The sequence below is a fragment of the Leucopleurus acutus genome, assembly GCF_964270905.1.
Source record: "Leucopleurus acutus genome assembly, chromosome: 21".
In the NCBI taxonomy this organism is placed as follows: Eukaryota; Metazoa; Chordata; class Mammalia; order Artiodactyla; family Delphinidae; genus Leucopleurus; species Leucopleurus acutus.
The window spans coordinates 33,355,237-33,371,607 of record NC_139163.1 but is presented as its reverse complement, the minus strand read 5'-3'; the positions used below and the strand labels follow the sequence as shown (position 1 = coordinate 33,371,607).

At 42.7% G+C, this 16,371-nt stretch overlaps 1 protein-coding gene across 2 annotated transcripts in view; it reads right to left on the bottom strand.

The window, feature by feature from the left end:
- HOOK3 (hook microtubule tethering protein 3) overlaps positions 1–16,371 on the bottom strand; it is a 104,345-nt gene that overhangs the window by 86,894 nt on the left and 1,080 nt on the right. For both annotated transcript variants that reach the window (XR_014327086.1, XM_082863888.1), the window contains exon 2: positions 8,408–8,493. Coding sequence is in view for 1 of the 2 variants with exons in the window: in XM_082863888.1 (XP_082720014.1) it covers positions 8,408–8,493 (86 nt within the window). In the remaining variant the exon portion in view is untranslated. The remainder of the gene's footprint in view (positions 1–8,407; positions 8,494–16,371) is intronic.

Below are 16,371 nucleotides of genomic sequence, written 5' to 3'. Positions count from 1 at the left end.
ATAAACAACTCTAAATTTAATAAGATGAAAACAATTCAATTAAAAAATAGGAAAAACCCACAAAACACAACGAAGGACACTACATAATGATCAAGGGATCAATCCAAGAAGAAGATGTAACAATTGTAAACATTTATACACCCAACAGAGGAGCACCTCAATACATAAGGCAAATGCTAATAGCCATAAAAGGGGAAATCGACAGTAACACAGTAATAGTGGGGGACTTTAACACCCCACTTACACCAACAGATAGATCATCCAGACAGAAAATTAATAAGGAAACACAAGCCTTAAATAACACATTAGACGAATAGACTTAATTAATATCTATAGGACATTCCATCCGAAACCAGCAGAATACACTTTCTCCTCAACTGCACACAGAACATTTTCCAGGATAGATCACATCTTGGGTCACAAACCAAGCCTTGGTAAATTTAAGAAAACTGAAATCGTATCAAGCATTTTTTCCGACAACATTATGAGATTAGAAATCAATTACAGGAAAAAAACTGTACAAAACACAAACACATGGAGGCTAAACAATATGCTACTAAATAACCAAGAAATCACTGAAGAAATCAAAGAAGAAATAAGAAACTAACTAGAAACAAATGACAATGAAAACACAATGACCCAAAACCTATGGGATGCAGCAAAAGCAATTCTAAGAGGGAAGTTTATAGTAATTCAATCTCACCTCAAGAAACAAGAAAAATCTCAAAAAAACAATCTAATCTTACACCTAAAGGAACCAGAGAAAGAAGAACAAACAAAACCCAAAGTCAGTAGAAGGAAAGAAATCATAAAGATCAGAGCAGCAATAAATGAAAGAGAAACAAAAAAACACTAGCAAAGATCAATAAAACTAAAAGCTGGTTCTTTGAGAAGATAAACAAAATTGATAAACCTTTAGCCAGACTCATCAAGAAAAAAAGGTAGAGGACTCAAATCAATAAAATTAGAAGTGAAAAAGGAGAAGTTATAACTGACACCGCAGAAATACAAAGGATCATGAGACTACTACAAGCAACTATATGCCAATAAAATGGACAACCTGGAAGAAATGGACAAATTCTTAGAAAAGTACAAGCTTCCAAGACTGAACCAGGAAGAATTAGAAAATATGAACAGACCAACCACAAGTAATGAAATTGAAACTGTGATTAAAAATTTTCCAACAAGCAAAATTCCAGGACCAGATGGCTTCATAGGTGAATTCTATCAAATATTTAGAGAACACCTAACACAGATCCTTCTCAAACTCTTCCAAAAAATTACAAAGGGAGGAACATTCCCAAACTCATTCTACGAGGCCACCATCACCCTGATACCAAAACCAGACAAAGATATCACAAAAAAAGAAAATTACAGGCCAATATCACTGATGAACATAGGCGCAAAAATCCTCAATAAAATACTAGCAAACAGAATCCAACAACACATTAAAAAGATCATACACCATGATCAAGTGGGATTTACCCCAGGGATGCACTGATTCTTCAATATACGCAAATCAATCAATGTGATACACCATATTAACAAGTTGAAGAATAAAAACCATACAATCATGCAGAAAAAGCTTTCGACAAAATTCAGCACCCATTTATGATAAAAACTCTCCAGAAAGTGGACATAGAGGGAACCTACCTCAACATAATAAAGTCCATATACAAAAAACCCACAACCAATATCGTCCTCAATGGTGAAAAACTGAAACCATTTCCACTAAGATCAGGAATAAGACAAGGGTGCCCACGCTTGCCACTATTATTTAACATAGGTTTGGAAGTCTTAGCCATGGCAATCAGAGAAGAAAAAGAAATAAAAGGAATCCAAATTGGCAAAGAAGTAAAATTGTCACTGTTTGCGGATCACATGATACTATACATAGAAAATCCTAAAGATGCCACCAGAAAACTACTAGAACTAATCAATGAATTTAGTAAAGTTGCAAGATACAAAATTAATATACGGTAATCTCTTGTATTCCTATACACTAACAATGAAAGATGAGAAAAAGAAATTAAGGAAACAATCCCATTTACCACTGCAACAAAAAGAATAAAATACCTACGAATAAACCTATCTAACGAGGCAAAAGACCTGTACGCAGAAAACTATAAGATACTGATGAAAGAAATCAGAGATGACACAAACGGATGGAGAGATATACCATGTTCTTGGATTGGAAGAATCAATATTGTGAAAAATGACTATACTACCCAAAGCAATCTACATATTCAATGCAATCCCTATCAAATTACCAATGGCATTTTTCACAGAACTAGAACAAAAAATTTTACAATTCGTATGGAAACACAAAAGACCTCGAATAGCAAAAGCAATCTTGAGAAACAAAAATGGAGCTGGAAGAATCTGGCTCCCTGACTTCAGACTATACTACAAAGCTAGAGTAATCAAGATAGTATGGTACTGGCACAAAAACAAAATATAGATCAATGGAACAGGATAGAAAGCCCAGAGAAAAACCCACACACGTATGGTCACCTAATCTATGACAAAGGAGGCCAGAATATACAATGGAGCAATGACAGCCTCTTCAATAAGTGGTGCTGGGAAAACTGGACAGCTACATGTAAAAGAATGAAATTAGAATACCCCCTAACACCATACACAAAAATAAACTCAAAATGGATTAAAGACCTAAATGTAAGGCCAGACACTATAAAACTCTTAGAGGAAAACATAAGCAGAACACTCTTTGACACATATCACAGCAAGATGCTTTTTGACCCACCTCCTAGAGTAATGAGAATAAAAACAGAAATAAACAAATGGGACCTAATTAAACTTAAAATGTTCTGCACAGCAAAGGAAACCATAAACAAGACGAAAAGACAACACTCAGAATGGGAGAAAATATTTGCATCTGAAGCAACTGACAAAGGATTAATCTCCAAAATATACAAACAGCTCATGCAGCTAAATATCAAAAAAACAAACAACCCAATCAAAAAATGGGCGAAAAGCCTAAATAGACATTTCTCCAAAGAAGACATACAGATGGCCAACAAACACATGAGAAGTTGCTCAACATCACTAATTATTAGAGAAATGCAAAATCTGAACTACAATGAGGTATCACCTCACACCTCAGAATGGCCATCATCAAAAAATCTACAAACAGTAAACGATGGAGAGGGTGTGGAGAAAAGGGAACCCTCATGCATTGTTGGTGGGAATGTAAATTGATACAGCCACTGTGGAGAACAGTATGGAGATTCCTTAAAAAACTAAGAATAGAACTACCATGTGACCCAGCAATCCCACTACTGGGCATATATCCAAAGAAAACCATAATTCAAAAAGACACATGCACCTCAATGTTCACTGCAGCACTGTTTACAACAGCCAGGACATGGAAACAACCTAAATGTCCATCAACAGAGGAATGGATAAAGAAGATGTGATATATAAATATAATAGAATATTACTCAGCCATAAAAAGGAACAAAACTGGGTCATTTGTAGAGACATGGGTGGACCTAGAGACTGTCATACAGAGTGAAGTAAGTCAGAAAGAGAAAAACAAATATCATATATCAAAACATATATGTGGAATCTGAAAAAATTGGTATAGAGGAGCTTATTTACAAAGCAGAAATAGAGACACAGATGTATGTTTGGATACCAAGGGGGAAAGGGGGGCGGTGGGATGAATTGGTAGACTGGGATTGACATATATACACTACTGATACTATGTATAAAACAGATAACTAATGAGAACCTACTGTATAGCACAGGGAACTCTATTCAATGCTCTGTGGTGACCTAAATGAGAAGGAAATCCAAAAAAGAGGGGATATATGTATACATGTAGCTGATTTACTTTGCTGTACAGTATAAACTAACATTAATATTGTAAAGCAACTATATTCTAATAAACATAAATAAATAATAGGCAAAAGATTACAGCAAACAGGAGAGGTTGTGGAGAAAGGGAACTCTCCTACACTGTTGGTATAAGCTGGTGCAGCCACCATAGAGAACAGTATTCTAAAAATATCAATAGAACTACCATATGATCCAGCAATCCTACTCCTGGGCATGTATCTGTAGAAAACTCTAATTGGAAAAGATACATGCACTCCAATGCTCACAGCAGCACTATTCACAATAGCCAAGACATGAAGCAACCTAAATGTCCATCAACAGATGAATGGATAAAGATGATGTGGTACATACAAACAATGGGATATTATTCAGCCGTAAGAAAGAATGAAATAATGTCATTTGCAGTAACACGGATGGACATAGAGACTGTCATACTAAGTGAATTAAGTCAGACAGAGAAAGACAAATACCATATGATGTCACTTATAAGTGGAATCTAAAATATGATACAAATGAACTTATTTACAAAAAAGAAACAGACTCATAGACGTAGAAAACAAATTTATGGTTACCAAAGGGGAAAGGAGGTGAGGGGGGGATAAATTAGGAGATTGATATTAGCAGAGACAAACTACTATGTATATAAACAACAAGGGCCTACTGTATAGCACAAGGAATGATATTCAATATCCTGTGATAAACCATAATGGAAAAGAATATGAAAAAGAATATATATGTATAACTGAATCACTTTGCTGTACAGCAGAAATTAACACATTGTAAATCAAGTATACTTCAATAAAATGTAAGTAAACATAAAAATTTTCAAAATTCCTATATTGATAAATGAAAGCATACACTGTTAACAGTGTATAATGATGCCTTTAGCTAACTGAAATAATACCAACAGCTAAAATTTCTTGTAAGCTCACTACGCTCCAGGTACTCTAAACATATAGGTAGTTTCCCCAACTTACAGATAAGAGAACTGAGGTACAGGAAGGTTATGGGCCCAAGGTCAAGCATCTATTAAGGGACAGCCAAGATTCAAAGGCAGGTGTGGCCACAAACTCCTAACCCCACCTGTGCCTCATTGGCTTGACCCAGTGCCCGCGGGTGGGGAAGTGTGCGGACGTGAGCGTGTGGCCACGAGCGTGTGGACATGGTCTGGCCAGCCGCCCTTAGAGGGCCCCATAGTCCCAGGGATGTCCCAGATCCCAGAGTCATGGTGGGGCACTGGGCTTGCACACCCAGAAATTAAAAACAAACAAAAAAAGATTACAGCAAACAATTCACCAAAGAAGATATATATATGTATGCATATATATATATATACACACACACAGTAAATGTAAATAAATACAAGAAATACAAGAAAAGATTCCCGACATCACTAGTCATTATAGAAATACAAATAAAATCTACAGTGAGCACCACTAGACGGCCACTAGAATGGTTATAATTAAAAAGAGCAATCCCAGCAAGTGCTGGTGAGGCCATGGTGCAATTGGAACACTGACATGCTGCTTGTAAAAACATAAATGGTACATCCGCTTTGGAAGCAGTTTGGTAGTTTCTTAAATATTAAACTTACACCTGCAACATGTTGCAGCCATTTCACCCCGAGTTGGAACTTCACCCCAGAGAAATGGCAGCATGTGTCCATACAAAGATGTAGACACTGATGTTCACAGCAGCTCTATTTGTAACAGCCCCAAACTACAATAACCCAGGAGTTCCTCAGCAGCCGACGGATGGATGGATGGATTGTGGTATATCCATACAATGGAATGTGCATGGACTATATTAAGACAGGCAACAACACGAATAAATCTCAAAATTTTATGTTGCATGAAAGAAGCCACACCCTCTCCCTCAAAAAATAAAACATACTGTAAGCCCATTTATGGGCTTAAATGAAGAGATCTGCTATTTCTCTCAGCATCCACACTCTACTGGCTTTCCCTGTGCCTCTCTGGTCCCTCTGCTGGTAGATGTTCTAACCAACAACTAAATGTCAGAGTTCTTCGAGGCTCAGGCTACACACTGTTTTCTTCTTACCCTATACTCTTCCCTGAGTGATTTAATCCACACTCATGGCTTCAATTAAGAAACACCCAAATTGATATCTCTGGTTTGGACTCTTCTGAATGCTAGCCCTGGGGAGACAACTGCTAACTTAGAAATTTTCACAATTTCTCTGTAGCGCTTGTTATACCAGCAGTTTTGTTTCCTTGGTCATTTAACATCTGCTTTTCCCCAGGTTATAAACTCTCTGAACACAATTACCCTGTGGACTGTGGCTCATCCTTGCATCACCAGTGCTGGATGCAGAGTAGCCGTTCAATAAACATCAAACTGACAAAGGAGGAAGCTTCTGTGAAGCTGTTATTATACAATTATTTAAATAGACAATATAAACAACATGAATGAATCACACAGACATTATGTTGAGTGAAAGAAGTCAAACACAGAAGAGTATAAACTGTATGATTCCACTTATAAGAAGGATGGTGTAGAAATCAGAACCATGGCTATCTTTGAGGCAAGGGGTATTGATTAGGGAGGGGCATGAGGGGGACCATTTGGGGGCTCAAAATGTTATATAGTTCAGTCTGGGTGGTGGTTACATGGATGTGTGTATACATGTGTGCATATACATACAATATATACATACTACACACAAATTAATCACTTCTTTTAGTATGCTTTTCGGTCTACATTATACCACAACAAAATGAAAAAAGGAATGCGTTTTGGGAAAAAAAATGTAAAAAACTAAATATTGATGAGAAATATGCCCACAAGACTTTCGTAAATGAGAATAACCACTCTGCAGAACATAATGCATGTTATGATCCTGATTTGGTAAAATAATATATTCATACAGTCTTTCTTCTGGTTTCTACAACAGAAATCCTACCCAAACTAACAAGCAAAAAATTCATTTAATGACACATACCTGGAAAGCTCATGTAGCTAGGCCCACTTGCCCACAAATAATTTTTATTAAGAACTGCACTGAAACTCTCTAGACCAGGGGTCCCCAACCCCCTGGCCGTGGACCGCTACCAGCAGGAGGTGAGTGGCAAGCGAGTGAGTGAAGCTGCATCTGCCGCTCCCCATCACCCGCATTACTGCCTGAACCATCGCCCCCATCGCTCGCATTACCGCCTGAACCAACCTCCCCATCACCCGCATTACCGCCGGAACCAACCTCCCCATCACTCGCATTACCGCCTGAACCATCCCCCACATCGCTCGCGTTACCGCCTGAATCACCACTCCCCCACCATCCATGGTAAAATTGTCTTCCACGAAACTGGTCCCTGGTGCCAAAACGGCTGGGGACCGCTGTTCTAGACCATTCAAAAGCTAAACGTTATTAGGGCACCACTCAAAAGTGTCCACGAAAATCACAAGACCGCTCTTCTCTGTGCTAGAACCCGGGCTGGTCAGTTTCAAGTTAGCCTTCTTGAGCTCTGCCAGAAAGTCTGCATGCCTGTATGTCTGGAGAGATGTAAGGTGCAGAAGAAAGGTACAGCAAGCTATAGTTTTCAAGCATGAACCGCCAGTGTGAAAGGCAGGTAGATTCTCTGAAATGCAGGCATTTGAGAAGCTTCCAGACGGGCAGCTCTACACAGCTCACTGCAAGGGGAGCAACGGCAAGAATCCTTTAGCAATGATACTGATTCTCAATAGAGCTGCAGGAAATCTCAGCAAGTCCCATGTAAGTTCTTTAGTGTCTCAGGCTGACAAGGCCTCAGGGCTTCAAAAGACAGAAGTATCCCCCAAATCACATCAAACTTACTGACATCTTAAATTCACAGGTAATCCTCTATTTGAAAAATTCCTAGGTCAAAAGTTGAAGACAGCCATACAATATCAATTTTACAACTATTATGTTTTCACCCTGCCTCTAGGTGGAGCTTACACTGTGTGTGTGTGTGTGTGTGTGTGTGTGTGTGTGTGTGTGTGTGTGTGTGTGTCTGTCTGTCTGTCTGTCTGTCTGCCTGTCTGCAGACGGGTGTGGGGGGAAGCAGCAGGTAACAAATAAGCAAGCAAAATACATGGTATACGATATGGTGTTACCTACTTCTGAGAAGCATACGGAAGGTTAAAAGGGAAACCGAGCACAGGGCATGGCTATCGCTTATTTTCTAGGGGTGGGCAGGGAAGGCCCCGCTGGTAAGACAACGTCTGAGCAGAGCCCTAAAGACAGAGTAAACCTCTCAGATCCTTCTATGATGGCAAAATCTGGACGCTAACAGGAAAATGTCTGCCAAGCTTACACTGAAAACCACAGGAAGAAAGAATTCTGCTGAAACCGTTGGAGTACTGCAGCAATTGCAGCCCTAACTACCCCTGCAGCCGGTCCATCTGTGCCTAAACAAGCACAGGCTGCCGGAACCACCTGTGCTGCTCAGTTCTCGGTCTCCGCGCAACACGTGTTTCATGCGAGCACTGTATTTTTTTGTCCATGTTTTCAATCTAATAAATATCCATGTATAATAAGATACAAAAAGATAAAGCAATTTATTCTTACATCTTTTGGAGAACCTGGGCCATCACAACCCCATTCGTTAAATCTTCCACGGTCTGGCATGGTGCATCCACATTAAATGTCTGGATCTGGAAAAAGGAAATTAAAAAAAAGGAAAAAAAGATTCCATGGTTAACCATATAGAAGAATTCTTAGACTTCTTCTACCTCATCTTGGGCGTTGAATACGTTTTAAAAAGCAGAACACTGTGAAATGTTTTCCCTCACCGGAAGTTTCCCGCAGCTTGCTATTGCAACTTTTTCCTTGTGGTAAAAGAGAGAAGGTGGTGGACACTGGGCGGCTTCCCCGCATTCACCCTCCTCACAGATAATCATCTAAGAAAGTCACGGTACCGTCATCCCCTCTGCCAGTGACTGGCTCATGGGTGCACAGGCAAAGACAATTTGGACCAAACAGATGCAAACAGAGGCTTACTTGGGCTTCCGGGAAAGAAAAGCCAACCTCCCCTTGGTGTGAATAAACATGCTGGTTGCTTCAACTGCCACGAGCAGTCATCTTGTTGACCGTTAGGATGAGGCCAATGCAGTGGATGGCAGAGAAGAGGAACAGAAAGAACGGGGTCCTTGAGGCCAAAAGTGAGCCACTAAACTAAAAATCTTGCGGCCTCCTATGGTGCGAGATACGTCTCTTCTTTGCGCCTGGCCAGGCTGGGATTTCTTTTACTCAGAACCAAAATATCTTTATACAGATGTAGAAATCACACAGTTAGGTTAGATATTCAGTTCATTTTGATTTTCAATGTATTATGAATCAGAACTAACGTAACATAGCTGAGAATTAGTAGAAATTATTTCTGAGCAAGATAATGATACAGCTGAGCCAGCAATGATTCTACTCAGTAGCACAACCAGGACTTAGAAGGCAATAAATCACTGAGAATAGATAGACGCAAGCCATGCTCTGCAGTTTATAGGTTGTAAAATGGAGGAGTATGGGAATCAGAAGAAGAGATAAAACAGGGAAGAGAGTAGAACGGGGAAAGACAGGGTTAAAGAAATAAGCATCGTTGTGCAAAACCTCTCAAGTCACGTTAGGACTTCATCCTCAGAGCAAGGAGAGAAAGCAAAGGATTCTAAGCAGGAGGGTGAGGCCATGAGATCTGCATCGTATAAGGATCACAGCAGCTGCAGTATGAAGAAAGGCTTGCAGGGAATAGGCAGGGAGACCTATGTTAATAGGTTTGTATGTTAACACATGAGGTCAAACTAGGTAATGACAATGGAAACCCGGCAAATAATGGTCAGGGGACCATCTGCCTTCAATACATTTTTACTTACAGGGTTATATTCCTAGAGGTAAATTTGCTGGATCAAAGTGTATGAACGTTTTAAGGTGTTTGATAAATATTGCCAAACTGCCCTGACCAAGTGCTGTAGCAATTTACTAACAGTTGGTGAGCGTCCACTTCTCTGTGCCGTGTCATCTATCAAATCTTTAAAAAAAGAACTATTAACAAGTGCTGTCAGCAGCTTCTTCATATTTTTGACAGTCTTGTGGGTTGAGATGGTTATGGCGGCGGAAACTAAGGAAATGGTCTTAAAGATCACATAGCAGGTGGTTTCTACTTAGGTGTCTACTTGGGAGAGGTAATGAAAAGAGGGCCCTTGCAGGCTACCCACTGACACTAACCTTATACATGCAGAGGTTCAATATATCGTTAGTAACTGAATAAATGGACCAAATAAACATCATCTGTAGGAAATGATACTGAATTTCACTCCACACTCTCTCCAGTCGCCTCGTCAATAACAATGTAGTTTGAAAAGAAATAAGCACCCACTTTCGTTTTACAGTTGCTGAATTCATCTCTTTCTTGTAGGCTTAGAATGAAAAAGACCACAGGTGAGGGCCACACCTCACTCATCTCTTGATCACCAACCTGGCCCAGAACAGCCCTCACTGAACACGCTCTGCATGTAAACTAACTCCATCCCCAGCTTTGCTCCTAATCTGCTGGCTGTGTGACCTTGGATATGCCACTTTACCTCATTTCATGTCAGTTTTTCAATCTAGAAATTGGGAAAAATACCTTATGGAGGGGTGTGTTGCTTAAAGAGAAAATAAATGGACATTATGTATTTGTAAAAGTCTTAAGCAGTAGTTCCCAGACCTGGGTGTACACCCGAATCATGTGGGAAGTTGAAGAAGACTGGAAGTCTATTTTTAACAAGTTCATCAAATAATGCTATGTGGCGGGGCACTGGTTTGGCATTTGGAACCCTCTGGTCCAAAGGGTTCTGATCCAAACCCACTACCAAATGTAAAGGATGAAAGATCAGAAAACTGCCTCTGGCCAAGCATAAGGAAAAGCTCAATAAAGCAGGTAATTCAATAATGCAAGTAATTTACTCGTAAGACTCCATCTGTTTCTCTCTTGGGACTTAAAACTATTTTCATTTTGATTTTTCAAATGTGGCTTCCAAACAATTATTTTCTCTGAATTGGCTCTTGAGGTAAATAGTCGCTCATGAAGGCTAGAGGAGATAAAGGTAAAGCAGATCCCAGAGAAACTCTCTCTATGGAGTTTCCTTTTGAGGTGATAAAAATGTTCTTGGAATTAGACAGTGGTGATGGCTGCACAACCTGCGATCATACTACAAAGCACTGAATTATGCACTTTTAAAAGAACTTTATGGTATGTGTATTTTAATTTTTTTAAAAATCTCTCACCTACCAGTTCTCATAAATTCTGAGTTAAAATCTACAGGGTGTTTCAGGACAGCAGTAAAAAAAAATTTTTTTTTAATGTACTTTATTTATTTATTTATTTTTGGCTGTGTTTGGGTCTTCGTTGCTGCACGCAGGGGCTACTCTGTTGCGGTGCGCGGGCTTCTCATTGCGGTGGCTTCTCTTGTTGCAGAGCACGGGCTCTAGGCGTGCAGGCTTCAGTAGTTGTAGCATGCGGGCTCCAGAGTGCAGGCTCAGGAGTTGTGGCTCATGGGCTCTACAGCACAGGCTCAGTAGCTGTGGCTCACAGGCTCTAGAGCGTGGGCTCAGGAGTTGTGTGGCGCATGGGCTTAGCTGCTCCGCGGCATGTGGGATCTTTCCGGACCAGGGCTCGAACCCGTGTCCCCTGCATTGGCAGGCGGATTCTCAACCACTGCGCCACCAGGGAAGCCCAATAAGTAGAGTAAAATTTAAAGATAATTGCACTTAACCACATTAGGGCGTGACACGCTGCTGGAAGGGTCATAACCTCTCTTTTAATTCCAAGGAGCTCTATTAACACCATCCAACTTCCACCTCACCTTCCCCCACAAAAGCATGAGAAGGGTAATACATGAGATCATCTGGAATTACTATCTCTAGAGTAGTGATTCTCAACCAGGGGCAATTTTGCTCCCTATGAGACATTTTTAGTTGTAACAACTAAGTGGGTGCTATTGGCATCTAGTAGGTAGAGACCAGGATGACAGAGCAGTGCCCAGAACAAAAATGATCCAGCCCAGAATGTCAGCAATGCTAAGGTTAACAAACCTTGCTCTGGAGCAGTGGTTCTCAAAGTGTAGGCCTCAGGCCACAAATAGCGCCACCTGGAAACCTGTTAGAAATGAAGACTACCAGGCCCTAGCTCAGCCCTACTGAATTACAGACTCAGGAACTGGGGCCTAGCAGTCAGCATTTTAACAAGCCCTCCAATTATGCTGATCAATACTAATGCATAGGAAACATTTCTTAGTGTTAAATTGAATGCAATCAAAACATAGGTGAAGTTTCTTGTCCAAAGCTACCCACAGTTAGTAGGAAGCAAAGTCAGGATTTGAACCCAGCTGGTCAAATTTCAGAACCTATACTCTTAACTAACATGTCATATTGGCCCTCAGTTGAAAAAAAAAATTAAAGCTTTAAAAAATATACATGCTTTTGTATATCTGATTCCTTTATTCCTCCATTAGAGGACCTAAGAGTTAGGAAGGACAGAGAGAATGGAATGGGGGAGATACCACCCCAAAAATTATACTCTCCTTAATTGTAAACGCCAACATGCCACTTTACAGGCTGTTAAATATGAAAGTTACAAGGATATGTTAATGTTGCTGGGTTTCCCAGAAGAAATGTACTGAACCTGTGTGGTCATGATTCTTGCTCCACTTAGCTTCTTGCCATTAGTTGGCGGCATTCCAGATTCTTTCTGGTTTTTCAGTCTCTTAAACCTAGGAAAGAGCAATCTTTCCACGTACCATTCAAGAAATTAGGCTTGACAGGTGTAATAGGTAGGGCAGGTTTTTGTGTCCGGAGGCTCAGCGGCCATGGCTCACGGGCCCAGCCGCTCTGCGGCATGTGGGATCTTCCCGGACCGGGGCACAAACCTGTGTCCCCTGCATCGGCAGGCTGACTCTCAACCACTGTGCCACCAGGGAAGCCCTAGGGCAGATTTTTCCTAACAGGTATGAGTACATTTGGACTCAGAGGGTGGGGAGAAAGGTTAAGAGTGGAAACTTTCCAGCACATCCTGCTGAACTTTCTCACTGCATAAACTTTGATTCGGAATTTAAGCTTAAACCATCTTCCCTTGGTAGGATGATACTTTGTCTCTTAACAAGCATTCCTCTTTCAACAAAAATGGGGAACATTTGGTTCTTGGGCTAGTAACCTTTCTGATACAATAGCAATTTATCCAGCATTTGGGACACTGAGATGTTCCACAGAAATGAATTCTGCATAGGTGGCTAACAGGCATCCCTCTAAGTGTCTGAGTTGTTATTTTAACCATTTCTGGTGGAAGAACTTCTAATATGTACTATATACCTCTGATCTCAAACTAAATGCTGTGTAGTGAAAATAAACTTTTATTTGATATTCAGGATCATAATTATGATCTTCGGTAACTGAATGTGGAGGCTCTTGATGTATACAAGGCTGTCAGCTCAAAGACTGCCCAGGCTGAACCTTCACCTCTCCGGTCTTCTCTGTCACTGACAGCTGCCTGCATTTTGCTGAATGTGGCAGTTACCTTCTCACCGGCTGTGTGCAAAGAAACTGCACAACCAAGTTGGCCAAAACTTTATGCAAAACAAATTATTCTAAATGGGGGTCCTTTCTTAGGAATGTATAGGATACATTTTCCCCCCTTACTTTTGGTTTTGGAATTGTGTTCAGCATTCATCTGGCCTTCAGCTATGAGGGGAGCTACTAGAGTGAATGCACATTTTCAGCTACCACAGACACGTTCCACATGAACATTTATTCTGCTTTTCTTTTTTAAGTATTAAAAAACATGTATTCTTGAACAGTGATTTGGATGGAAGTAGTATTCTGAGAAACTTTTTTTTTTTTTAAGGATAATGAAGCTATTTTAGTATTATTTAAAATAAGAACAACCTTTAAACCGTATGAAGTGGGCAATAGGGGAGAAGCACGCCTTCCTGAGAAGGGTCCTCCGAGAAGGGTCTTCTCAGGGGCAAAGGCAGCAAGGGTGGGTGGGCAGGAGAGAGTGCAGGCCTGGACGTCAGCGGTGCTTCCTCGGGGCGGGCTCTGCAGGTAGGAGAGGTGGCTCTGGGGCTTGGCAGCTTCTGGCTGGAGTGGAGGGAGATGGCCTGGCGGCCCGTGCCAGTGACTCTGGCAGGGGTAGGGCAGGGGTCAGCTGGGTAAAAGAAATGTGGGTTTGAGTGTCAGGAGGAGGTGGCCTTGGCTCTCAGGACTCAAGGGGGACGTCAGGCTTCAGGAGGCCCAGGCCCGGGAGTGCTGATCCGCCCCCATCTCTCCAGCGAGGCTCTGTGATTGTGCCCTGAGCGGGTGGGGGGGTGGGAGGGCCTCACAGCAGGGTGGGCGGCAGGCAGGGAAGGCTCAGGCAGGGCTGCTGTCAGGCTGGGGCTCAGTGTCCTCTTCTCGGAGGCGCTTGCACCCGGAGCAGATGCTTCTTCTCAGAGGCCCCGGCCTGGGCACAAAGACAGGGACCACTCCATTCCTCATCACGGGCTGGAAGGCCGACAGCCTGGGCTCGGGGCTCTCAGACCTGAGAGGCCCGTCGAGCCGCCTTTGTCCTTCCTCGCATCGGCTGAGGGCCCTCAGCGCGGTCTCCTTGGCACAGGGGTCCAGGGACTCCTGGCTGGGCGGACACGGGGACAAGTTGCTTAGGCTTTCAACGGGGGCGGTACGGATGTCCACCAGGCTCTGTCTCCTGTGTGGCAGGAGAGGCGGGCGTTCCACTGGGACCTCATCGTGAAACCGTTGCCATGGCCGGAAAACCCCAGCCCCGAGGGGGTGCGGAGGGGCGGCCCGCTGGGAAGGTGCCTCCAGCCCTGGGGCACCGAGGACCCGCGGACCGGGTAGTACTTCCAGTTGCGCAGGGCGGCGGGGAGCGGCCGCCTTATGCGGAACCAGAGCCCGTGATCCTGGCGGCGGCGGCGGTAGCACAGGATTGGGCGCCCGGCCCGGCCCATTGGGAGGCAGGTGCCGCGGGCGGGCCCGGTCCATGGGAACCATGGGGACCGGCGCTTCCGGGCGTGGGCTGGCTGTGTGGCCTTGGCCGTGCCCAGGTACATGCTCAGGTAGCTGCCCATGCTCGCGGGTCAGTGGGGTCGGACCTTCGACGGGCTTTGGCTTCTGGGTGGCCCCGAAGTCTGTAGACGTGAAGCTTACGGCGCTGAGGCGACTGTTGGCATCGGGGTGTGGGACGGTTTGTGGGGCGTCGAAACCTCTGGGCACGAGGTCCTGCGCGCGCCAGGCCGGGGCCTCGCGGACTCACTTGGGGCCTCACGGACCCGGGGCCTCGCGGACCCACTCGGGGCCTCGCGGACCCGGGGCCTCGCGGACCCACTCGGGGCCTCGCGGACTCACTCGGGGCCTCGCGGACCCGGGGCCTCGCGGGGCGCCCCTGTGTTGTGAGCACAGGGGATATTCTGCTTTTTATAACTAAAAGAACAAACCCAGCGTTTAACCTCAACTTTATTTTGAAACATTTCAATGTACAACGTTTTAAAATGTTTCCAAATTTTAGAATTGTATACCTTTGTTTGGACTCTGCCCTCCAGTTTTGTCATTGATAATCTCTTCCCCAGAAATATTCCTGGGTGAGCCTTCCAGTGAAATTTCAAAAAGCCTTTTTTTCTACAAAACCAGACTCCTTGACCTCTCTCTATAGCTGATAACCTGGATTATCTCTATTTTCTTAACATTTTACCAGATTTTAAATAGATGTGGCCATAGTGTGCTTCTGTTAGTACCCCTTCAAACTTCTCTCTGTGATTCTTCCTCTGTATTTTTATTAGCATTTCTCACCCAAATAACTGCACTGACCACCACCTTCTGGCAGATGCCCTTCAAACACACCTCTTTGTTTCCGTGACTCGTCTTTCTAGACTTTAAACAATGTAACCCTACTTCAGATTCAATGTTTCCTCATCTTTGCCCTCTTGCCTTTTTTTTCTAGCACTGAAGGAGGTACAGACTCAAAACTGCATATCTTCAGATCCTCAATCTTCTGTTTACAACCTCTGCCAAATCCATTCCTTCCACAGTATCAAAGAATGTGGTAATTCTTTCCTTTATCTCTCCCCTACCTAGTCAAACTTTGGCCACATTATGCAGCTTATCTGTTTCTTCTCTTCTCTAAAATGCAGCAGGGGAACCCATTTCCCCACTTAAGTCGGAACCCATTACAGTTGTAAGCTGTATGTTAACTATATATTATTGCAAACGATTTGATATGCCAAGAATGCCCTAATACAAAAGTTACTGAATAGATCAAGCTGTATCTACCCTTGTACATATTCTGTTTCAGAAAACATAATTTGATTTGTGTCATAAGCCAAATTGTGAAAATCTCAAGACTATTTTCATTATGTTTGTTCCAACCAGCCTAGGACACTGGCCCTCTAAGCATTCCACCCAAATGTCCCCACACAGGGCAGTGATGTCTGTACTCCAGGGATCTAAGCTTATCGCCCAAGGCACCGCTAAACTGAATCTGTTTGGCATCTGTGTCTTACCTTGCACATTAATAC